Source organism: Manduca sexta, chromosome 28, assembly GCF_014839805.1.
Source record: "Manduca sexta isolate Smith_Timp_Sample1 chromosome 28, JHU_Msex_v1.0, whole genome shotgun sequence".
Taxonomy (NCBI): Eukaryota; Metazoa; Arthropoda; class Insecta; order Lepidoptera; family Sphingidae; genus Manduca; species Manduca sexta.
The window spans coordinates 11,767,951-11,793,498 of record NC_051142.1 but is presented as its reverse complement, the minus strand read 5'-3'; the positions used below and the strand labels follow the sequence as shown (position 1 = coordinate 11,793,498).

Sequence of the window (25,548 nt, the reverse complement as noted above, 5' to 3'; positions counted from 1 at the left end):
ATAAGTAGAGTGAGATTCTATAGACTATTGACTGACGAGAAATGGTTATTCCTCGGTAGTCGACACTATTATGCCAGCCTGTTGGAACTAGATACTGCATATACTTACGTGGGCCATTATGGCGGGTTTTAACACCTTGTGTACGGGGGTCGCTATCCGGGCGGATATAAAATATATCCTACCACCAGCGCACATATGTGTGAAATTCGAATAAAAAAGAAACAAATCAGAGAAAACAATATTTTAATATCACGTTCTTAATATTATTAGGTACAACAATAACAGGCGAAATAAATACTCTCATTCCATACACACATTGAATAAATAAAATTAATAAATAACTTTAACTATTAATTTAGTTTAAGATGTTATGATGATAGGATGTCGTCAGCATTTAATGTGGCAAAGGCGTGGTCAGCTAATGGCTTCAAGAAGTCGCGAAGTGCTTCCTCCATAGGTACTTGCAGTTCTTCCGAGAGCTTGTGCCAATTCTCGTTCAAAAATGTGTTCATAGCTTTACCTGTGGAATAACACCAATTAATCGTAAATTTCATGATCATTATCATCTCATTATCGCCTAATCTTATAAATACGACTATTTGTGATAATGTTTGGAAGTTTGTATGTTTATTAGAAGTAAAGGTAGAAACAGTTGAACGGATTTGGATGAATTTTGGCACACGAATAGACCATATCCTGGGTTAACATTTAAGTTCATCTTTCCCGGTAATTTGGACCCATGGGAAATTATGTGATTTCTTTTTCGGATTCTCTAAAAAGATGGTGCTGGCGTCGTGCAGATGACGCTACGGTTCGCTAAAGAGTTTTAGGGACTTTTGTAACGAAAAAGGCTTTTAAAGCGGGCGATGCCGCTAGCAACAATTATTATTACCAAACACATCAAACATGCTATATTTGAAATTATGTTTGTTAAAGTCCATAATTTTGTAAACATCACAACTAGTGTTTATATAATTTAGTTATAGTTTATGATGATGAACAAACAAACCTAAGCTAAATTACTATGGTATAATGAATCTATCCTATATGTAAAGTTGAAAAGTTTGTTTGTTTGAACGCGCGAATCTCAGGAACTAGAAACCAATATTGTTTTTTTTTTCTCTTAGAGGAAGCTACATTACTCCTGAGTGGTATAGGCTACTTTATTCTCGGGGAATTTTTATCCCGTGTTTTACGCGGGTGAGGCCGCAGGAAAAACCTAGTAATATATAAACTAATGATATTTAATGAATCTAAGTAAAGAAGTCAAACTTATAAAGTAAAACATTTTATAATCGTTACCTAAATCACTGTCTCCTCCAAACAGATTCTCAAGTTGCATGGAAGCGTATCCCACGTGGAATGACACGTCTAGACTTTCACAGGAGAGAGCATCAACATCGTTAGCTCGATTCTTCCTTCCCAAAATTATGGTCACTTTGGCATCAATGTCACCTGGAAATGTTAATGGTACATTAGTTAGTCAAGGTTAGTTACAACATGAGGCGGTAGATGTCACTACATTAAGGTTTTTACGCAGCCTTATGTACCGTATATAGACGGTTCCACGCAGCTATCTTAGTGCAACAAGATACTTCAAGGCCGCGCCACATGCCCCGAAGAAGTCCACGGTTAGCTGTGGTTGTTATGCCGATGTAGGGTGTACTTAGGTCTAGGGACTCGATCCGATAATGGTCACTCCTAATAATCCTATGCTCCCGACTGTCAAGTTTAAGCCGTAAGACCGGTGACACCAACATAACAGTTCCATTCATCAAGTAGTAGTAGTGACAATGCGTGTTTTCCCCACGAAAATAAAAGTCTTATTATTAATTCTAGTACCTATTTAAGTAAGATTTTAATAAGCAAGTTTTTTAACTACGGCAATATATATAAAAATACCTAGTTCGCCCGGAAGCATACAAAAAGTTTTTACTAGGCACTTCATAATGAAAACCTAAACAAAGTAGGTATGTACATCTTTAATATATATATTATGACATTTCTTAACGTTCATTTATTTCTTTTTATATAAACAATCTCATATACCTTACGTAGGTTTAATAACTTATATGCCTCAATTAAAAATGATCACAACATTACGTAAGAAAATTAAATACGTAGATTAACCGCAGGTAACACAGATATGCAATGAAAATATTATAACTTGCGAATAAAAAATCGTTTGCGACAATCTAATATTTTAACAGATACTTAGATAAACCATTCGCGTTTTGTGTATGGAAAAGTAGCGCTCGGTCCACCTAAATATGTAGTTAATAAACTATGCTTGCTCAATGTGCAGTTGTGTAATCGGAAAGTGTTTGGTCAACAAAGAGTGAACGTATGACTTTTGTACTATAATAAAACTAGTAATTAGGAATGCGTTGTCGCAATATTTTAGTGAATACGCACTATAATAAATAAAAAGTTCATAGCACAGTTTAAAAATGTTAGAATTTGGACGCTCAAAAAGAATATATCAAATATTTACCGTATTTGGCTGTGAATTGTCCCTCTCCCTCAATTGGAAGCATTAGGAGTTGTCCTGAGAGCGTGTAGTGTCCTTTCATCCTCAGTTCAGGAATCTGCAGCTTGGCAACAACCCGTCGTTGTGCTGAATCGACTCTAAAGTTATTTTTCAAAATTAATTAATATTTTATTCACCGTCAACCTATCTAGAGTTGAAAGTAAATGCCAACATGTATAAAAAACTTTAAGTTCAATTGTTCCGACATAGGGTTTAATTTAGATTTTTGGTAAGTGCTTACCGTCATAAAATGCACAAAAAATCTTAAAGGAAAAACTAAACCTAATAACCTTTTAACGTATTTAAAAAAAAAAACAAACACAGTATCTCAGCATAAGTTTCAAAGTCATAAAATAAGTTTTTAACAATTTGTAACTTACTCCACTTCCTTCACTCGCATAGTAGAGGGTCCTCTTACAGTGACGTCGGAGTATGATGACGTCACTGAGATTGGTCCGGTAGACTGCTGGATCGAAATCGATGGGACTACCAGAGGCTCGCATGATGGAATGCCGTATTGTGGTAATCCTAAGTAACATGAACTATTAATATGAATAAAACTAATCCTATAAAGAAGTTTTATTCCAAATTTAAAATAATAGCCTACGCTAATATACAAAGCTGAAAAGTTTTGTTTGTTTATTTAAACTCGTTAATCTGAGGAACAACTTAACCGATTTTGATTTTTTTTTCACTAATAGAAAGGTACATTACTCCTAGGTGATATAGGCTATTTTTTATCCCAGAAAAAGGTTTTTTAGGCGGTACGAGCCGCAGGTAAATGCTAGTAAATTTATATAATATGAAAAACATGAATTTCATGTCTTTTTCAGTTCTGGAATATTTTGGAAACAAGAAGAAATCAAAAAAATATTGATTAATATACATAAGGTTCTATTTCGTACCTGTGGCCAGCTGTGGAATGTACGCATTCAATGCATCCCGGAGACACTTCCCCAGCGCCTTCTCTTCTCGCGGACAAATGAATCCACCGACTATGACATTACAAAAACATAAGAAGTAATATAAGATATTCTTTTGCATTACAAAAAAAAAATCGGACATTATGTCCAAGTGAAATTTATTTTTAAAATATCGTATTCATTGATTTTAATTATGTTTTCGAAATTTAAACATCTAAAAATTATTGTAAATTATTGATATTCTTCTTAAATTCCCTATTATTTATTACGTTACGATGCTTACATATTTGTATTGATTATTAAATTATAATTAAATTGACAACAACTTACAATTTATAAAACTCTTTTCAAGTCCGGCATAAACGCCACTGACTACGGCAATTAAACACAAGAACCTCCACATAGCTCTAAATTAAACTAATAATAGAGGCCAACTAAACAGCCGCAATAGGTTATAATATCTGCAAATACCATATAAATATCATTTAGCTACGTGATTGTAAAACTGTATGCCTATCTTCCTATCTCTTATCACAATACGTGTTATTAAACATACAGTCTTTATCTATGCATTTAGGATGAATGATTTAAACCTAATAGAAAATGAAATTGTTACGAAATCAACCTATTCTATATCTTCAACTGACATCAATGATACATCATTTTTAATTTAAGTGGTTTTGCTGTGCCTCAAGCATTTCCGAAAGCCAAACATTCATTTTATCCATCTCATTTACTAGTGCAAGACTTTCAATCCATCTGAATAGTATTCAAATATATTCCGAAATGTTAATTACACGGAACCAAACGAGATACGAACGTTTATATAAAATGAGATATTATAGATCATTTTGCATCTTAAATATGTCTTATACAGATATATAGGAGCATTAAACTCAAGGCTTAGTTATATTAGCTAAGGCGTAGTGCTGCACGTGAACTAATGTACAGAGGAATATATTCATGAAGTATTATAATAACAGGTTATTTCCATATCAGGCATAATTGATTTAATTTAAAAAAAATCAACATCGCACGAATTTTAATTACAATACTTAATAATACAATGTCATCAATCAGATTCGCTATTACTAAAACAATTTTATATTCTACTACCTTTTGCCTACATCTCCGCCGGCGTGAAAAAGATTTTCCGGTATAATTTCGTTTTATTCACTCCGTATTAATTGTAATAGAATCGTAGATTCACTATTTTCGCATCCTATATAACAAAAGCAAATAGAAAAAAGCGACGTAGCGCATAACAATAGTGCATATTTAATCTCTTATGTACTGCCATGGCATACCTTCTCAGGTTGCAAAACGACCTCTATCGCTATGAACTTTGAACCATAAAGTAGGTCTTTCTTTATTGCTGAAAGTCTGCTTTGTGATATTACTACACGCAATAGAACACATGACAGTTCGTGTTACTACATTTTTAGTTGATTCCTTTTACCTGCAATGACTCAACAAGATTCATGGAGGTTGTCTGTTGGTCTGAATCTTCATAAATAGCTTGCTCTTTGTATCTAGTGTATGATATTATGTAAATGACTTTGACTAATACTTAACACGTTGTAAAACCTAATAGTTTTGCTACGTGTACTAATTGCGTGGTAGTCTCCATTGCTTTTAGCACCTTCGTTTCAGTTTGACACCAAACTTAATACCTAAACTATTGAAATTTAATATTTTTTTTATTCTGATAACTGCAACCTCTTCGGGCAACAGACAACGGCAATTTAACCAAACAGATGAGTCTCACTCTAAAATGAATCTTAGTATTTATTATCATAGAATTTCAAGTAGGTGAATCCTCTTACTTACCTAATTTGTCGCGTCCTCTATTAAATGTATGCTTTGCTACACTATGTTATACTTACCTACTTTTATATCTATAGATCAGATTAATATTTAGCCAAACAGAAGGTGAAAAAAATTGCACGCAACGAATACAATTACATACTTTGACATCATGATGACAATTCAATTTTCATGCATTTTAATGCCACCACCAATAGGCTGATTACATTTTTAAACATGCATTCAAGTTTTAACTTAAACTTCAGTGATCTAAATCCATAATCCTACGGCAAAAAATTACATTTACTGCCCAGGTTCATTTGGAACGGGTATTGCAAAATCAACTTTACTTGATTTTAATAAAGCTCATGTTGTGTTAGTGTAAGGTTGTTGTAACAGAATTGCACTGTGACGTAACTGTAGGCACTAGGCCCGACCGAGCGGCACATTGGCCCACTTTAGGCTTGTTGCACAATTTTTAACAACCGTGATGTAGGAAGTAAGGTATGTTACAGCCCTTAGGCCATCATAAAACGCGGATTTAAAAAATAGATCGATTATAATTTTTGATTCTATGTTACTGAATATTGAAAGGACATTTAAAAAGTCAAAGTCAAAACACTGTTAATATCTATACTATATAATCTATACTAAATATATAGCTGAAGAGTTTGTTTGTTAAACGCGCTAATCTCGGGAACTGCTAAACTGATTTGGATTTTTTTCACTAATAAAAAAGTAGCCTGTAGCACTTAGGAGTAAGCAGTTGCTTACTCCTAACTGCTACAGGCTACTTTTTTCCCAGGAAAATATTTATCCCGAAAACTACTTCACGCGGGCGGAGATCCATTCATAGCCTACTAGAATATAAATATATTTCCGTAACAGCGAATCTTACTGATGATATTATCTACTTAACATTATTTCAACATTCACTTCATTTAAGTTCTATGTCAACTATATAAGACATGTCTCAAGACTTCTTTATAAAAAGTTTGTATTAACTAACTAATATACACACACGAGCTTTTTGACCTTTAGATTGGGTCTTGATACCAGTAAACAAACAATACTTCAAAAGAGTAAATGAGAGATAAAAATCAACAAAACAGTGCAATTATTTGCATTATAAATACGCGACAAGAACCTTTAGAAAAATGAGTTGCTTACGTCATGGAAAGTATGAAGGTATAATTAATTAATTGTAATGTCATGTTCGCTTAAAACACGCATAAAAATTGTTATTACAAAAACATTTATTTATAGATTGTTTAAACATTTTATAGCCTTGATATTTATAAGTACATTTAAGTAATACATAGTGTTTTTCAAGTTTAACATTTAACTACAATAAATAATATCCCTACACAAAATTAACATATTATTACGCATTACACATCTTTTCTCAATGAGAATTAAGCAATCAACATTTGTCAAACAAACACAGCTAGTTGGGAAACACCATTTCGGATGGTATTTGCTTGAGGAACTTATTGGCAATATCCTCCAACACCATGGCGAGGGCTGTCTCTACAGCCGGCTTTATCTCTTGCGCAAGATCTGCCGAGTGCATGCTCACTATGTGGTTGGTGATCATCTCTGCAAATATAAAAAAAGAAAATATTTTTTCTTATAAGAAGAACAAAGTGATCATAATACCAAATATGTATTACTTTAACCGCACTTTTCGCTTAACGCTAATTTAGAAGAGAGCTGATACTCATCTGATGATAAACAAAATGCCTTTTTTTATTGCTTTGAATAACGAGATTTATTGCTTGCCGTTCGCCTGATGATAAGCGATACGACCGCCCATAAACAGAAAAAACACCAACCAATACTATGAATTACAAAGTATTGTTTGGTATTCCACTGCGCTCGCCATCCTGAGACATGAGATGTTAAATCCTATTATGTCCAGTGGTTACACTGGCTATAATGTTCTTCAAATCGGATCAAAACAGTGACCTAACACTGCTACTTGGCGGTGGAAAACGACATTGCAGCGGTACCTACCCAAGCGGACTCTCACGTATGAGAGATCTACCACCAGCAGTAGGTTAATGCCTAGCCACAAACAGACAGTTGCTAAGAACTCAACTTACAAAGCGCTTTTCAAATGTTATCGATGCCTGTGCTAGCTCATAGGGAATTAAGTCTCTTTCCAAAGGATATGGATATTTTATATATTCCGAAGAGGTATTTTCAAAAAACTTCAATAAACTTTATACCCATTTCACCGGTAGTCGAATGCGCTTCCACCAAATTGGCCTCAATTGGTCCGTTACAAATAAGCCGTACTGTCGAGTCACGTATCACCATTCTTTTGTGAAGACGAGCTCCAAGCACCTCCAGCGACGCTGTACATTTCGCTGTAATTTAACTTTCAATGAATGTTCTTCCATCGAAATAAACTTTTAATATTCTACATTTAAGTTGTACATTAATTCAAAAATTTTACAAAATGTATTAGATTTTAGGCGTATTATATAAAGAAATATATAGATTGTAAAGATAATAACTATTCGTTAGGTTTTTTCTTATTTAATGAAACTTGATTCGACCTGAAGCAGCGGAATTTCCCAGACATTCTATATTCATGAGCTACAATTTTATATACTTATTATGACCTTGGTTATGACTTGTAAGGTCCACTTTTAATACGCAGATATTATTGTATTTTTTTTGATATAACTTACAGAAGTTCGAGGTCATTTTTCCTATTGACTCAACTGGAAGCATCTGGAACTCTCCTATAATCATGTACTCCCCGCTCATTAGCAACAAAGGTAGACTGATGTTGGCAGTCACCTTTAAATCTTCTGGGTACACACTATGACAGAATACCATTAGGAACATATAAATCTTGATTTAAAAATTCATTTAGCGTCCAAAACAATATATATATATTTATTTATTTAGTTCGTACTCGGCATTGCTGACGATTTGTGTAATTGCTATTTAGATTTAAATTTAATTAAAATGCAAAACAATTGATTTTAATAAATAGGTACTTTATGGTTAACCCAAATATTTCGTAAATTACTTTATTAAATTTTATTTTATTTGAATATTGATCGAAATTATTTCTGCGATTTTCTTACCATTTCCGTTATGTTACCTTAGTTAATTTTTCAGTTGACTTGAAGTTGTGTGAATATTGTTTATCAATTCTTAATTATATGTAACGTATGTGTTTTTTGTAAATTATCGATTGCTTTAACAGTGAATGAAACCATCGTGAGAGATACTTTATACGTGAGAAATCTCCAATTCCAGGGTATGTGAAGTCTGCCAATTCGCACTAAGCCAGCGTGGTGGACAACGGCCTAATCCCTCTCAATAGTAGAGGAGGCCCGTGCCCAGTACATTGATATGGCTGATTATAATTATTATATTATAAATAATAATATAATAATATCAGCCCTGTATTATATACTTGCCCACTGCTGAGCGGCGATAGCCTAGTTGGGTGTGGAACGGTCTGCCAAGACGAATGTCCACAGGTTCAAATCCCAAGGGCACACACCTCTGAACCTCTGACTTTTCTATTATATTATAATTAACCAAAAATCATCCGTTCGAGCATTACAGCTAGTACTCACTCCAAATTATTAAAACTGTAATTGGTAAGTCCCCTTAAGGTAACTTCAGACAGCCAGGCATCGTATTTGAAGCCGTTGGCGGGCATATTGTGTTGTCGAAGTCTGAGGCTTGGTATTTTAAGGGGTTCCAAACGTTGTATGTTGAGACTTGGAACCCCATGCGCCAGAATATGCCTCGCCTGTTCTACCACGCGCTGGATACACTCGGCCACCTTTGGATCACTGTAGTGGCATCCTGCTGGCACTAAATAGAACAGTGAAAAATATTAATACGTGAATGAAAACTTTGTACGGCTTTCTAAACGCATTGCGCACAAAGTGATTTGGCATAATTAAAGTCCATATAGAGAATGGAAAAATAAAATTTATCTGTAATATGCGTGTGCTACAAATATAGATATTAAATTCGACAATTCGAAGTAAATACAAAAAAGAGTTTAATAATACCATGCTAATGTAATTTATTGAAAGATAAACAAATCTATGATAAAGATCATTGATATATGATAGAGATCACAATGCATTATTTTGGAATCATAATCCAGACGGGATTTGACGAGATTGTATTTACAAAGTTTCCTATCTATACTAATATTATTAATACGAAAGCTTGGATACATGTTTGTTACTTAATCACGCCAGAACAGCTAAACGGATCTGGACAAAATTTTACACAGATATATATTATAGTCTGGAATAACACATAGGCTATTTATCCCAGATAAATGTATAACAGGACTTTGATCCAAAAAACTCTCACACACGCGGAGCCGCGAGCAAAAGCTAGTTAGTTTTGTTTCCAAAAACAATCAACACTTACAGGGTATTGTTTACTCATATTCTTTTTAAAAGTATATAGTACATGATCTCAGCTTTGTTAAATCAAACCCAATATGTTTAAAAATAGTATCTTTCCTGTGATTAACTATATTATTATAAATATCGATAACTTACGTTTTTCACTACCGCTATCATCATAAGACGTGTCATTGCTGGGCAATCCTTTTACAAACGTTATAGCAATAATAACAAACACAATATTCGTAAACATCATTTTCGCTATCTCTGCGATAGTAATGAACTTGATCTAAAACTCTAAACAAGAAATTATGCCTTTTAAATGAGTTGACCGGCCACCAATCCTTATATAGCAAAACCTCTGCTTTGTAGCCATGAAGTAAAGTACTATAAAACATCTTAATTATATAAGTAATCTAGGGTTAAATAGGCTTTTGATCACAACTTTAAATACATGTCTAATAATAAAGGATATGTAAATGATGGTAAATAGAAAGATATAATTGACAGATGTTTGTAAACATGTTGTGTGTGTCAGTGTCGTTGCAATAATCTTCATGCTCATCTTTAGACAGATCGTCCAGATTAACAGACAAGAATTTCAATTTTCATCTTCCAAGTCTCACCCATAGGTTTGCTAACGCTATCAGCGGTATGAAGTAAGAATTCGTAAATATTACTTACTTTTAATAACATATATGGCCAATAAAGCGAATATAGCTGATCACAATAATGAATTTGAAATAAAATTTTAGAACAGTGAAGTTAAATCTGTTTTATTTGCTAACATTACATAAATTCCTTTTGCAATTAAGTAAAATACTTAGTACATAAAAGAATGGTCCTCTTGACCTTAGTTTATGGTCATCCAGTATGTTAATGTCCTTTTACTTCTTCCTTGTTGTAAATAAGCGGTTTCCTAACAATTTATAGTATTTATGAGCACGAGTTATCAATTTTTGAATACTAGTTGTCTAAGAGAACTCGCTTTTCGCCGATAAGACCGGCTACTGTCGCATTAATTTTTATTAATATAATATTTGTGTTTATTTTGCTCTATGTGGTATACAATAAATTGTTATTATTCATCCATTACCATCAATAGAAACCCGTTAAATGTAAAGAATTGTTTATGTAGCATTCCATCAAATGATTTTATAATAAGTTTAACGTTTAAGTATCTAGTTATTCTTCCCATAATGTTCTAAAACTTTCGTATCATCAGAAGTCAGGCGCAGTCCAGCCCATCATTGGGAGACACTATTATTAACCACTAAACAAAAGTTTTCCGCAAGGACATAACACCTGTTTTTGGTAATGAAGATTTATAATTAATTGGTAAAGAAGAAAGATTAAAAAACATACGGAGGAGCTGAATAAATACACACATCAAAAGTATGAAATAATGTATTTAAATAATTTTATTTAAACTTAACCGATAGAGACAGGTACCCAGAAACTCTTTGCTGACCAAAGAATGAAATATTGTACACTGAAAAAAGAGTTGACGCTTTATATTTACACAGCAATTCACTTCATCAAGTCTTTCGATTTGGAACTTCGCTAAAAGTTCACATTAATAACCAAATAGTTGATACAATGAGACAAGATCTTTGAATTCTTTTTTACATAACCTCCATGATGCGTTTCTTGCAAAAATATCTTTATTATTATACCTTATTAAATATTTCGTTTCTGCATAAATAATTATATGATTCGTAGGTTAATAAATGTTCAAGTCTCTTGATTTCAGTCCTCCATTCATTTAGAGTAAGTAGTACGTAGGAGTAAATTTTCACAATTCAAATATATCTTCAGATAAGTCAATATTGCTTATTAATGTTCCCCAGAAACAAGGAAAATGTTTTACGATCAATTCAAATTATATCACCAGATTTGCAAACTATTTTAGTCCTCAAATTAATGACTATAACTTCTATGTCTCATTACACCAACTACACCATCACTGCCCAATTCTATTAACGAAGACCAAACACTACAGTCTAAACACTTTGTCACTTTTCATTCTTCAACCTAAGCAGCTGGCGCTTCATCTGTCAATATTTCACTGAGAGGAATACTTCCGAGGATCTTGTTAACGAATGATTTGATGACAGTTGCGCTCGTCTCCTCAATAATTGGTGTCAGAAGGTCCAGCACTACCCCAGGGCTTGAATTGAAGAATGTGGCCGCAGATGCAGCTGTAAAAATTAATTATATTAAGTATATATTTAGTAAATCTATGTAAACCATAGATATTGGACTTTCAGGCTTAGCTTTAACGAATGAATGTTATACTTAACAACTGAATGACTTATCTAATGCTTGTACAATATAAAAGGACAAGATTTCTGTAGCCTGTACTCTTTTTGCCTGCAGCATATATACGCTAACGGTGGTAGTGAACCATTATCTGACCGAATACATGGTTATTGAAATCATTGCGTACATTATAAAAAAATTCACGACTCTTAGGAAGATGATTAATGTATTCTTACCAGCAAGAGGTCTTTCAGTGTCATCAAAAGCAATTTGTGCATTGTCCAATCTAACTCTGGTAACAATTTTGTCAGCTTGAAGATACTCCACTCCATCCTTGAGAACTGGTTTGGCATTTCCTTTAGCGACAACAGTGATGCCAGCTGCAACAAAAAGATTGACATTTCTAAATAAATTATTACGCATTGACTATCATGTGTTATTTCCAGAAACGTTTTAGTTTTGAAAAACATTCCATTTCAAATATCCACTGTAAAGACCATGATTGATAAGAATTGTATTTTGCCATAGCTCTTAAAGGTCGCGGTCAAAGGTCATACTATTTGCGTGCGTTTGCGTTTTATGTGCTGAGAAACAGTCAAGTTCCTATGTTTATTGCCACCGTTAATGTACTACTATTTAATTCAAGATCAAGTAGGTCTAGCATTATGCATACCACTAGTGTGATTATCAAATTCTATAAATAATTCAAAGCATAACAATGTTTCATAAAAATCGCGTGTTTGTTAACAATAGGTACAGTTTACATAAGTAACTGAAACTGACCAAACTAGGTTACTTGCATCACCAAATTCAAGTTTGATTAGATTTAAGAGAAATTAATCAAGGTTTCTAAACCACAACTAACTCTAAATAGTTATTGATTTGTGTAAAATTAGATTAATTATTTAATTTATATATTTTTAGTAATTAGCTGCCCTAGCCTCGACCTTACTGACTGAGTCAGTTACGCCCAAATTAATAATAGTTGTAAAGATTAGGAGACCATAACAGAATCCTATTCTTCACCTTGTCCAATAACAAACCACATATTATGCATTTTGATGAACAGAGAAGAGCGTAGAACAAGCTCCCAGAAGATGTAATCGCAACAGAAAATGTGATTGAGTTTAAGAACATACTTAACAAATATTTTGTTAGGAAGTAAAACCGGCATCGAGAATTGCAGGATATAGGCAAATCAGTTAAAGAAACTGCCTGCCTGATAACAAATATTAATCATAATTTTAATATGAAAATTAATATATGGAAAGTATGTTAAAGTGCCCTTTGTTCCACCCAAGAGATTTCCAAATAACCAACGGTTGCTATAATGAAAGACGAAGTCTCTTGAGTCCTAAATGCTTATGCAAGACAACGATCGTCTGCCATTAGATATCTCACAACCTCCATTTTTCACTGTATAGTGAAAAATCCAGTGGCTAGCTCGCTAGCATATATTTATTTATAAGGTGTAAAAACCAAAGACAACACAGAGTAATATAATGTTTAGGGCGGGGAGGTTAGCATGAGCATACAGCCGTCACTTAAGTCGGCTATAAATTGATACTCCGATTTCTAGGCCAAGTTTGTATAGGATTACATGTCTACAGAAGAATCACTAACTAATTAATAATCTATGAACATTAATAATTTTAACTAGTAGTTCTATTCCAAAGTCCATAATTTATATTTTTTTTTCTTAATAATTATATAGACTTAGGCCGCCGTAGTCGCTTGTCCAAATACTTTTAATAACAGAAACGTTACCTAACAATTCACTTTAAAATATTTTTAGGATTTTTTAGAAGATTGTTTTACTTACTAAACTCTCCTTTAAACTTTCCTTTGCCGTTAAAGTCAAGAGTGAGCAGTCTCGATCCCTTGACGTCGTAGTCGGCCGTCACCATCAGTTTTGGAAGGACCAGTTTAATTTCTCCAACGTATTTTTTATTTAAATTCACCCTGAAATTAAAACAAATTCTTATCAAAACGCGTGCGTAAAACCCAATAATATGTTAAGCAGTAAAATAATTAGAATGATTATATAGAAGCTTAATAAATTAATAAAAACAACGAAATATGTTTAAAATGTAATATTAATATTGTATTCTGATATAGGCAAGTATGGAATAATGATTATATTTAAATAAATGTCAGATGTTAAATTTGATTACGTAGGTATACACTAGCAACAAAAATAAATCAACATGTATTTAACGGACGGATAAACCCAATGCGTAATCCAGTTCTACATTGATTTTATTTCTTTGCAATTCGATTCTCGCAATTCCGCATAACATAAATTGTTATTTTGTGTATTATAGCGTCAATAACATCTTAAATAATATCACCATAATTTTACACTACGAATGAATCAAAACAATTTTTTTATCATCATTACTCATAATGCACTCTAAAGACACAGTTTTTATAATCAAAGCTTGCTTGTTTATTGTGGCGATGTAATATATTCCCACGAGCAATTGAATATTTCTAACTTGCAACACCACGTTTTAGGTCGTGATGTGGATTCTAACTACCTTAGTTTGGTGACAATCGGCATCTGGCTTTGTTTTTCGTTTGGTTACACTGTATTATATTCCAATTAACCCGAAATTATAATCGTTGCAACTGACTTGGTTAATTTGAGAGACAGTTGCTCTTCTATTTTATTTGCCTTAAGAATTATATTTGTTTTTTTTCTCTGTGTTTACATTAGTTGTATTTAAAATAATATTTTTTTTGTGTTCATCTAACATCCTTAATAATCTCTTTGATGTGTCAAGTATGTAAAAATCTACTAAATATTTTATTCAACAGACTTTCATTACTGTATGAACTGTCCTTAATTTGCTCAATATTACTATCCTCACCTCAGCTTTTCAATTTTGAAGTCAGATCCTCCGTACGCTTTGGTATACCTGATCGTCGCCTTTATTCTTAAGTTGGGTGCTGTCCTGTCCAATTTCAATGTTGGGACCGTAAATGGGTCTAGCGGAGGTATGTTCACTTCAGGTATGCCTGTCTTGAGTCTAGGCCTCATCGCCTCTACCGCATCCAGGATACATTTGTCGATTTGTGCATCATTCCTTTTGCATTGTGGGAAGAAGTCGGCTGTAATGAGAATACATTGAATTATTTTGCAGTTGAGATTCTACTTACTTTGAACGTGAATTATATATTTAGATAGATATGTATTTCGATGACATTTGGCACAATGATAGACCAGGTCCTAGATTAACATACAAGCTACTTTTTATCCCGGTAATTTGCTGCTATGGGAAATAATGGATCTTTTTAAACAGATAACGTTGGCGCCGTTCAGGCGGTCCTGTGATTAAATTAAAAAATTTAATGCATTTTAACATCTATCACTGATATATTTTTAAATCACGTTTCGCTAGTAAAAAAAATACATTGAAATCTCTTGACCGGAAAGTTTCTCTCTTTAAGGATAACACATGTTTCTATGATTTTACAGATACTCAGCTTTATATTTTCTATTCTATATTTTAGTTATTTATGGGTTTGTTATCATTTACCAACGCTTTAATGTCTACCGTCATTTAAAACATATGTACTGCAGATTTGAATTCAAAGTGGAATTATTTTATAATTTAAACCCTGTGAATGCAATCTACTGGGACAAAGCCAAAGCACTAGGTCGACACTGGATCTAGATTAAGGCTAATCGCAATACTATATGTCATTGCAAGGTTTTAAAATAAACGCTTTGAACAATGCAACCAAACAATATCTACGAATTCATCAGTTCATTGTTTTGAAGTAGGTCAAATGTAACGCAATATCTGCGAGCGACAATAGATTATTATTGTGAACTAGCATTAGTATAAAAATATGTATTACATCCAATATTTTATTTAGATGACGTAATTTTTGTAGTCTAGATGGGTCTAGGCAGACACGTCGTTTAAAACTTTTTATAAATATTAATTTGGTGTCAGGACTTTCATCTGGATTTTATTCTTGTCTATGATAATCTCATAAGATTTAAAATAAGAATGATACCCTCACGTATAAGTTTGGAATGAATGTAGATTCGTAAAGTTTAGACAGACGCATATTCCGAAGTGTTTAGATTATAAACAACCCAACTGATTTTGACAATATTGTCTATCCAAGTATTATTAAGTAATTAATTGGGAAAGCAGTATGACTGTGAGCTTAGTAAATAAATAGCTCAAACCCTGTAAATAACATGTTCAGTAAAACCCATTAAGCACCCATTAAAACAGTGTACATAGATGTTTTATGACTACGAAAAATATGCTCACGGTATTCGGAAAACTCATTGACACCTACTTAGGTGTTCAGTGAGCGGAAAAAGCCCTGGCCTCATTCAGTTTCCATCGTGTGCATACAGTGAGTACCCTATACGCACATTTAATATCAGTTACAAATCAAACTGACATCAGTTCAATCAATATGTTTGAATCAAGGTTTCAATTTTTATAGGAATACAAACGAAATTTGTAATGCAGTAGGTATTTAAATTGGAAAATATTAGCGCAAGAGTATCTTAAAATTTAGGAAGTGATCTGCTCATCTCGTCATTTGGTTGAAAGAAAAATCAAATAATATCAAGAATAATTACCATTTGATATTAAATTATGCTTTAATAACTCAATCAAATCTCGCCATTATAATGAGACCCGGCTTTTAATTGGCAATTTTAATGTCCGATGAAATGAATAATAGGTTATATCATGACATTATGTCATTGTAAGCGAGTAAATTATGGTTAAGACGTAAAATGTAATTTTCCGCCGCACTTTGTAATCAAAGATGTTTCTAGGGTTTCAATACGAACTTGCGTGGAGGTATTGCTATATAATGGCTATATAGGCCTGGATATAGAAATTTATCACTATTGTACAACGTACTATACTTATTTTCACGACTACTTAGTCGTAAACAATAACAACTATACGGTAACATATTTTCAAAAAAATAAAGTAAGTGTTTACTTTTTGTGAGTTGTAAAGAAAAACATAAATGTATCATTTAGTTACCCTTTATATATATCTAGTAATATTTTGAACTGAACGTCGTCGCATAGAGGTATCGAAACCCGGACCGGAAGGATAAATATACTTTTTAGAGGTTCCTTAAAAAAAATCTAAAAAGTACAAAAATACGTTTGCATGGAGTTTAAGTTCATAATAAGTACCTAGTAATATTTTGACCCAAGCGTTTTTACGTTGCGGGAATGATCTGTAGATCAAGAAGATGAAAATACTTTTTTACCAGTGGCGACAAACAGTTTCTTTTTTTATTATATACTTGTTATTTGTGCGAGTAACTATTAAAAATTCTATATATGTAATATATCTAATATTTCTTATTCTATTAATTGGTACTTAAATTTTCCAGCGGCCATGGAATAAGTGAATATATTTCAAAATAATATATAACGTTATGAAACTTAACTATAAACAGTTACTCAACTTCGTCTTATTGGAAATGCTAATATTATTCTGAAAAGGTTACTAAATGTGCTTAAGCATTAAACATGAGAGTAACTTAACCATATCACAAGGTTGTTAATGTGACAGAGTGGAATAGTTTTGATATCTATTTGATAATAACCGATAAGATATCTATTTGTACAGAACTAGAAAAAAATAATAATAATAAACTAACTTTTGCTCGAGACTTTTCCACGTGAAACAGTTTTTCCGGGATAAAAGACTCGCTATATAATTTCCCGGGATAAAAGAAGCCTATATCCTTCCCAAGGTTTCAAACTATCTCCATACCAAATTTCATCGAAATCTGTTGAATAGTTTTTGAGTTTATTGCTTTCAGACAGACAGACGTGGTGAGGAACTTTGTATTATAATATTCAAGGATAACTATGGAATTTTATATTTTATCAGGATATCTATTGCATTTAAATTTTTATCTAAAATATAAAATCAAAATAAACGCGATCACAAATCGTATTCTTTTATCATGCAATGATTTTATATTGCTCATTATTATCCTTAGGTAAGTAAACAAAACACAAAAGACATTTGTCATCGTAATGTAAGATTATTCCGTTCAGGAACCAAATTACCTTTCAAATCACGCCTCAACAGCTTTTCTACGCGTATGGAATTAATAATTGCGGGCCACCCATACTGTATACAAATGAAATTTAGTAGGCTCAACAACGAGAATAAATGATACGGAATTGCGCTCTAAATATGCCGATTTATATGCAAAAATTATGTTAAATACATACTCTATAAAACCATATATAATATATTAAAAACTATTTCGTTGCGCACATTTATTTTGAGAAATACTCAGTTATGATCAACATGGCTTGATGAAATCACTGAAGAAGAAAATTGTCCATACACGGAAATCAAACCCGTCTGTCGTAACAGTGGCTTCCTGAACCACAGCACCGTGTACCATTTCACAAGATTCGTGCACATTATGTAATTATATTTAATTACATGCGAGACATCCGTTAGGTCCGTCATGTTGCGGGAAACTATGAATGTTGTCGAATTAAATTATTTTAGACAATTTTTAACCTAAATAACACAACCGGCTACGATGGTACGATCATGTTATAGGTGAAGAAGATGATCATACAACCAGAAAAGTTCTGGAAATAGCTGAACCAAAACGGTGTCTGGGACGCTCCCAAACGCCTTGGATGGGAAAATTTATGGTAAGAGGACTAGAAGACTTCAACCTGAAATATCACAACTACGCCCGAAGTGGAGAATTTGGACTAGGATGGTTGAACGCAAGGAAAATAGGACCTAACGTCATTAGAGAAGAAGTCTCATAGCAGCAACAATTTACACGATTGTAACAGAAGCGCAATAATGCTTACACATTGTAGTGTTTGTGGCAGCAGAAATAAACACTGCGGCAAACTGACCCAGACAGTCGATTTATCAGCTCAACATGTTAGTGAGCGCAGTATTTTGCAATTGAAGTGTATGAGCGCTTTTTCTAGTGTTTATTTGTAGTTGCAGCGTTTCCTACGCTCTCAACTAGTTTACCTAGGATTTTTTTGATTAAAATATTCATGGTACGAAATTGGCGAAAAGTGGGTGCTGGTGCTCTATTTGCCCTCTGTCTATCTCTTTAGAGGAGATGCGACGTGTGAGTTGAAAAATATAACCTAAACCGGATATAAAACCTAAGAAATATAGGTGCTTATTCATTTGCTACTACACTAGCGAGGAAATACAGGATGCAGCTGCATGAATAGTGTATGCAAATACTGTTCTTATTATGTTTTCAATCGTAACTAGATCATTGTTACCACACTTACGGTTTGCGCAACGATCGTAAGAAAGTTATTGTAACTCAGTTCCCTCGGGTTAAATATTATCACGCACGAGAAATTTAGACTGGAATACTTAGTTTTTCTATACTAAAAACTGTTCATGTGCGAGAAATATATATCTAGACGACCTTTGCTTTAAATATTTTTCTTGTGGTGTATATATTCCTGAACAATAAGCAAACGTTCACTATGAAAAGAATAATTGAAAAATAAAATATTCAATTGACTAATTTGAGGTCAATGACCGATTCCATATTAATTATTTCGTAACTACAACACCCCTTAAGACCAACCAACATCATTAAGCATCATAGCATTAAAAAAAAAATCTAATTCACTTACGAGTGACTTTTCCATAAACACATAGAGCACATAATAGAAGAACTAACACTTTCATTTTTATATTAAAATCGGTACGATAGACGAGCGACGAGAGTTAAAACGTGAATGTGCGCATGCGCCGAAATATCGGTTATTTGTAGAGGGAGCGAATGCCGTCTGCAGCCACCGCTGTTGGGCAACTACCGGGAAAAAAAAACAAAAATTATACACAAATGACAAGGGAAATGTTCGTAAATATGTATAAATATGAAAATAGTTGGATATGTTTTTGACCCTAGTTTTTGGGACAAGGGCTTTTTTAATCTTCTTTTTGATGGCAAAGGTCATCAGCGGTTTGTTTTAGAGATAATATCTGTAATAGTTTAATGTGTTCTTTTTTTCTTATTACGCAAACATTAGGGATATCTACTTTAAATTCAAAGGAAGAGAAGTGTTCTTTTTTATAATAATAAAATAATCACTTCATAATATTATGATCATTCCGTTGTTATAATTTGTTTTCATTTGAATTTAAAAAAATTATAAGTGAGTAACATGAGTGCGAAATAGAAAACATATAATAGTGAACATATAATTTACATGCAGTTATTATTTTTATCGTCCGAGAATATATTTTTAAGTAGTGTTTGAGTTTATAGCAAGTATTTATCTTTAGTAACAGGATATTTTATAATCCTTAACAATAGATCTCAACGCGCGCTGTTATGAATTATTTATAGCAAATTGGGTACAATTTGGCTATCCCATTAGAGGGATTTGAAAATGGAAATTTATACCGTCAGTGAAGTCATAAAATAAAGTAATGGTCATAAGTAGTCAGATTTATCCTGTAGACACCAGTTTAAAAATAATAATCATTTCAAACGGCATCGAGGAATTGCCAGATCATACCATACGTAGAAAGTACTATCCTTCCTCCCAAGACAACGATAAAGTAAAAACCCCCATAGTAATTTATTCTTGAAAGCCGCGCATTTTGAAGGATAATAATCATAAATTTCCTATATCCCTATTTGTACTTCCCTTGCTTCCTTCAGTGCGTCTTCTAACATAATATCCATTCACGACGCGATTCGGCTTTTCACCTTAACTTCGTAATCCCCTTGTGCAGTATATATAATGGTCTTCTGAATAAGAGATCATTGTAGGAAAACACTGCATCGGTGTCGTCGGTGTATGGTCTGCGTTATGACTCAGCTCTGAGGTCCTGGATTCGAATTCCGGGTCGCGTGTTATTCTGCCCAGTATCAGCCTGAAGTTGGAGTCTGTATTTTGACATTTAGCTCGCGCCCTATCACATAATGGGACGAAACACACAGTGAAAACTGGGCGCCATCGTTAGCCCTCTGCCTACCCTCCAGGAATACTGGCATGATGTGTGTTATGATATTTAAAAACGATGTTATTACTTTTTGGGTTCAGTCAAAATTTACCACAATTTGCAAACCATAACGAAATGTGCGTACTGGATTAGTTGTGATCTAGTTTACATTATATCTATTGTAGTAAACTACAAATCTACATACCATAACATAGTATATTACATCACATCGCAAACTTTTCCTTGTTCTACGAACTAAGACGAAATCCGCAATAAACTAAATTGTTTATCAAATTGTTTCCTTATAGTTTAGTTCATTGTCTTAAATCCCTATAAAAATTACTATTGATATATATAAAAAGGTAATCATTTATTTATTTAATTTCATACCAACAGATAATAAACAAAACATGCTCAATTAAAATTACAACGATATGGACGAGTCTACTCACTAATTACAGATGTTAAACAGCATTTAATGATATGTGTTAATATCAAAAGATGTTACATATTATACTAAACTACTATTGATTGTACTCATGCTGCCTTCGTTTATCTTCCTTCGAGTTCAACAACATAATCTAATACTGGCATAACGCAATTGATGGATCCTACTCAATTTATCGCTTTAAACCTAGCCGTATATCAGTAGGTTATACACGAAAAATGATGTAATTCCGATTCTAATAGACTCTTAATATTTGTACATAAATACATTTTAGGCACGAAAAGGTGAGTAAGTGCCTACTATCCAAATTTGTAATTGCCTTGATATTTAAATAACAGAATCCTACGAAAAATCATGTTCTCCGATCTCAATTATTTGTACACTACCTTACCCGATAATCAAACACATATACTGTCTCTAAACAAGTAAGTCTTAAAAATGTGGAAAGTAAATCAGTTTATTAGTATTTTCCCTATTTAACTTAACAATAACTATTTTCCGCTTTTTTTAGGATTATTTCTGACTACGCCAATTCTTCTGACCTCTGTGCCTTGACAAAAACCAAAACGGATCTCAGACAACTTACGTAAACCGTTCAGTGGTTTTTACGTGAATCATACGCAAACAGATATGTAAAAAAACAAGTTTCTGATCGTTGCAGTTTACGAGTTGACCCAATGAAGTGTTACTGACAATCCGGATTTTGCAATATTTAAATTATAAAAATATATTTTAAATTATAGGCGAAAATAATTTTTAATTATAAAGAAGAATTATTACTTATTTTTGTCACGTTTTAATAATCATTTTTTTTTAAATTAATTAAAATGCTATCTTTAATAAAAAATAATGAATACTTGTTTATTTACACACTTTTTTACCATTTAATGTAGTACAAAGACGGACTTAATACCGACAGCATTCTCTACCAGACAGCCTTTGGGCAATGCACATATGAAACAATATAGCTTAACAACACCAAACACTCTTTTTAAAGGGTAAAAGTTAAACGACTCGAACCAGATCTGCATTGCAGCAAATCTGCGCAACGTGAGAGAGTACATCAAAATATTTTTCACATTTACATGAAATCGTCTGAGACAGGTTAATGATGGTGGTAAATCTGAACTAACCGCAAAGCTGATCGCCTTCTATTGTTGACTAGAGTATCTACAAGATAGAGTAGAGTAGAGTAAAAAAAATCTACTTCACTCTGCTTCTTTAGTTAGGCCTAATCTAATACGAATATAGAAAAGAACCTATAACAGGGCCCTATAACGCGGCCGTGTCATGTTATCTTCAAGAAATGTGCGTGGAATGGTATTCTGTAAGCCAAATTTCTATAGTCCTAAACATGATGCGTTGTGTTGCGTGCTTGTTACGCACTGTTAAAATAACGTGCGGGATAGAGAATAAGGCCCCAGGGAATGCGAACTTTAAATGGTGAACGTTTTATTATTTATAACAAAATGACCTGTAACGTGACCTCCAGGATTGGTTTTATCTATCCGAGTGCCCCTTTTTAGCGACCTTTTATAACCCAATTATGTTATTGTTCTTTATTTATCGGGGTTGAGTTTTCATTGGATCTGATATTAAACGAATTGAAGCTTAAAGAAACATACTTATACAATGTTTGACATATTACTTGCGTGTCCCAAATTGTTTTGTCACGTGCCACCACTGGCACGCGCGATTGATTCACCACTCCTGGCCTATAAATACCTCAAATGCTGACGACGCATCAAAGATTTTTTAACATCGTGGGTATTTTAGTCGACAGTAATGACTTACCTGATAGTGACCCACTTGCTCGTTTCTGGTACTATAAAAAAAGACATGCAATCGTCTCACAAGCAGTCGCATTTTAAATGCCGCCGCAGTTCCGCCATGGTGTTACATAAATTGTACCGTTTGCAGTTCACCGTAGTGGTAGCTTCCGACTATAACACAACTTATTTAAATAAACCTCCAATCATTATGATCGGTTAGGCTGCGGTTCAATTTAAAATGACCGCGTAATAACCGCATTACGCAACCGTTATCTCATAGTAAACAAAAGAGGCAACTGTGTCGCGGTAACTGACATGATTTCGTTTTGTTTCATAAATTAGGCTCTTGCATTGAGGCCTATGTTACGAGAAAATATGTTATTTTAATTATTGATTTATTTTTAGTCTTTTTTACAGTTGAAGACAAGGGAAGTGATCAAATTGCTGCCACTGTTACCTTGAATTGGTGTTTTGGATGAAAAGTAATCAGTAACTTATTATTCTAAGTACTGAGCATTATTTGACTGTTAATTGACTGGCAACTGCCATAAAATAAAGTCTATTTTGTTAATTATTTTTTTGGCACCCCAAAAAATATATGTGAAATAGCCTATTTTTCAATATACCGAACACAGTTTTGTTCATTGTTATTGACATGATCATCCCAGTTGATTACCAAACTCATGCAAAATTACGGCGAGTAATCACATAGCTGTCACAGCTACGACTGAGTCGTGAGGAACATCGTTTAGTACAAAAGCTATTACAAGTTTTATTTTTAATTTATTATTTTGGTGATGTTTGCTTTCTTTATTTCCAATTTTTTTTTACACGTCTTTTTACAATTTTTCCCGTCTTTTATATAAGTCGTTTTTCTTTTTTTCTTATACCTACGTATGTTGTTTATTCAAACTGAGGCTCCGCGAATGGAAATTAATAATACATGGATTAATTTATTGTTAAAACTAAATATTGCCTTCGATTCTTCATCATACAGAAATACATTGTTGTTATTACACTTTATTGTCTCTAACCATTAAAACCGACCTCTAAAATTTGTGTAACTACTTGACTGTCCTCTTAAAATAAATGAATGCGCAGCGCATATTTAACTAAATATTGTAAAATAAATATCAATAGAACTGAAGGTTGTCTGGATATAGACATGAAATGCATTTTAGAACAATGTCTACAGAAAGAGGGTTATTGCGAAATTCACAAATGAAAAGCAAGGACTTATTTTATAGACGACAGAATTTGAGGGTCTTCGAAAAACGGACGTCGAAACGTCGGTCCGAAACGAAGAAACGACGAACTTCGAATTTAACTTTACTTCGGATCCATCCCCGTTCTGTAGCTTACCTTAGTGATCGGATCAATTCCCCATATTTTTTGTTTTGGATCGTTTATGGAAAATGCCGGTTAAATGTTTAGTAGCAGTCATTAGCACTGACTGGTGGAAGTTTGCGAAGTAGCTCGAAAAAGTAATATTTTTATAATATGCAATATACATTAAACAGAAATAAAAAGAGGAATGTAAGTTATAAAATCATAATATAGGTGCAATGTCGATGTACAACGTAGGAATGGAGAATTTTTTTTTTCAAACTCCTACTATGGCTTGAGTTTTCTGCAATAGACAAGAAATAGTAGACGACAGCATCTCTATGATATATTCTTGAAAATACGTATTTAAACTTACATTACTAGCTATTTAAACCAAGGCTCTGGAAACAACCCAAATTTCAAGAAATATAGGTACGTAAAAGGATACGTATAATTTGATTTTGGAATCCTTTAGCAGCTTAGCTGTTTTTTATTATCATAGCATTAACGTAGTAAATACAAATGACTTACAGAGAGATAGTTGACGACTTATGATCACACAGAACACTCGTTGAAGTGGAGAAGATATATCAGAAATACTCGCGAGATTCATTACTGTCTATCGACAAACAGTAGTAAAATTTTTAAAATAACTAAATAATTTTAATAGGTTTTTAATTTTTAGGGCATTTTATGTGTTTTAATTTTATTGTTTACTAATCAATGTGGTCATGATGGGCATTGGGTCGAGTCGATTGTTTTCGTTTTTATCGATTTGATTGTGTTTCTTTTTTATAAATGTAAATGAGAAAATCAGATTTTGTATAATTAATAAATAATACACCATTTTCTTTTTTACTTTATTCATTTCTTAGTTTTTTACAATTTTACAATATTTTTACTTTTAACCGACTTCAAAAAAAAGAGGAGGTTATCAATTCGACATGTATGTTTTTTTTTTAATGTTTGTTACCTCTGAACTCGCTGATTTATGGACCGATTTGGAAAATACTTTTTTTATTCAAAAGAATATACCTCCAGATTGGTCACGTCGCGTCGACGCGCGAGTGTACTTATCTTAAGTTAGTTGTTAA

At 33.0% G+C, this 25,548-nt stretch overlaps 2 protein-coding genes across 2 annotated transcripts; both read right to left on the bottom strand.

Moving 5' to 3' along the window:
* Positions 1-226: 226 nt before the first annotated feature.
* On the bottom strand, positions 227-25,183 carry LOC115442105. Its single transcript, XM_037444743.1, has 16 exons — positions 24,986-25,183; positions 14,798-15,038; positions 13,747-13,886; positions 12,161-12,304; positions 11,703-11,863; positions 9,819-9,951; positions 8,865-9,108; positions 7,959-8,092; positions 7,491-7,631; positions 6,741-6,858; positions 3,784-3,860; positions 3,436-3,525; positions 2,911-3,058; positions 2,495-2,628; positions 1,303-1,455; positions 227-520 (listed from the first exon to the last, which is right to left on the bottom strand). Exons 1-16 carry the CDS (start codon positions 25,065-25,067, stop codon positions 369-371), a joined length of 2,292 nt encoding a protein of 763 aa, XP_037300640.1. The 5' UTR covers positions 25,068-25,183; the 3' UTR covers positions 227-368.
* On the bottom strand, positions 6,496-9,992 carry LOC115442091. Its single transcript, XM_030167062.2, has 5 exons — positions 9,819-9,992; positions 8,865-9,108; positions 7,959-8,092; positions 7,491-7,631; positions 6,496-6,858 (listed from the first exon to the last, which is right to left on the bottom strand). Exons 1-5 carry the CDS (start codon positions 9,916-9,918, stop codon positions 6,707-6,709), a joined length of 771 nt encoding a protein of 256 aa, XP_030022922.1. The 5' UTR covers positions 9,919-9,992; the 3' UTR covers positions 6,496-6,706.
* Positions 25,184-25,548: the final 365 nt, after the last annotated feature.

Excerpts from the sequence above, each read along its gene's own strand:
- LOC115442091 (XM_030167062.2), bottom strand. The coding sequence starts at position 9,918 with ATGATGTTTACGAATATTGTGTTTGTTATTATTGCTATAACGTTTGTA. Across the intron at positions 7,632-7,958 it reads AAAAATGACCTCGAACTTCT|CGAAATGTACAGCGTCGCTG; the intron begins GTAAGTTATATC and ends GTTAAATTACAG. Across the intron at positions 6,859-7,490 it reads TTCGACTACCGGTGAAATGG|AGATGATCACCAACCACATA; the intron begins GTATAAAGTTTA and ends TTATATTTGCAG.
- LOC115442105 (XM_037444743.1), bottom strand. The coding sequence starts at position 25,067 with ATGAATCTCGCGAGTATTTCTGATATATCTTCTCCACTTCAACGAGTG. Across the intron at positions 15,039-24,985 it reads AAGTCGTCAACTATCTCTCT|CCGACTTCTTCCCACAATGC; the intron begins GTAAGTCATTTG and ends TTCTCATTACAG. Across the intron at positions 9,952-11,702 it reads TGACAGATGAAGCGCCAGCT|ATCAAGTTCATTACTATCGC; the intron begins GCTTAGGTTGAA and ends TTAGAGTTTTAG.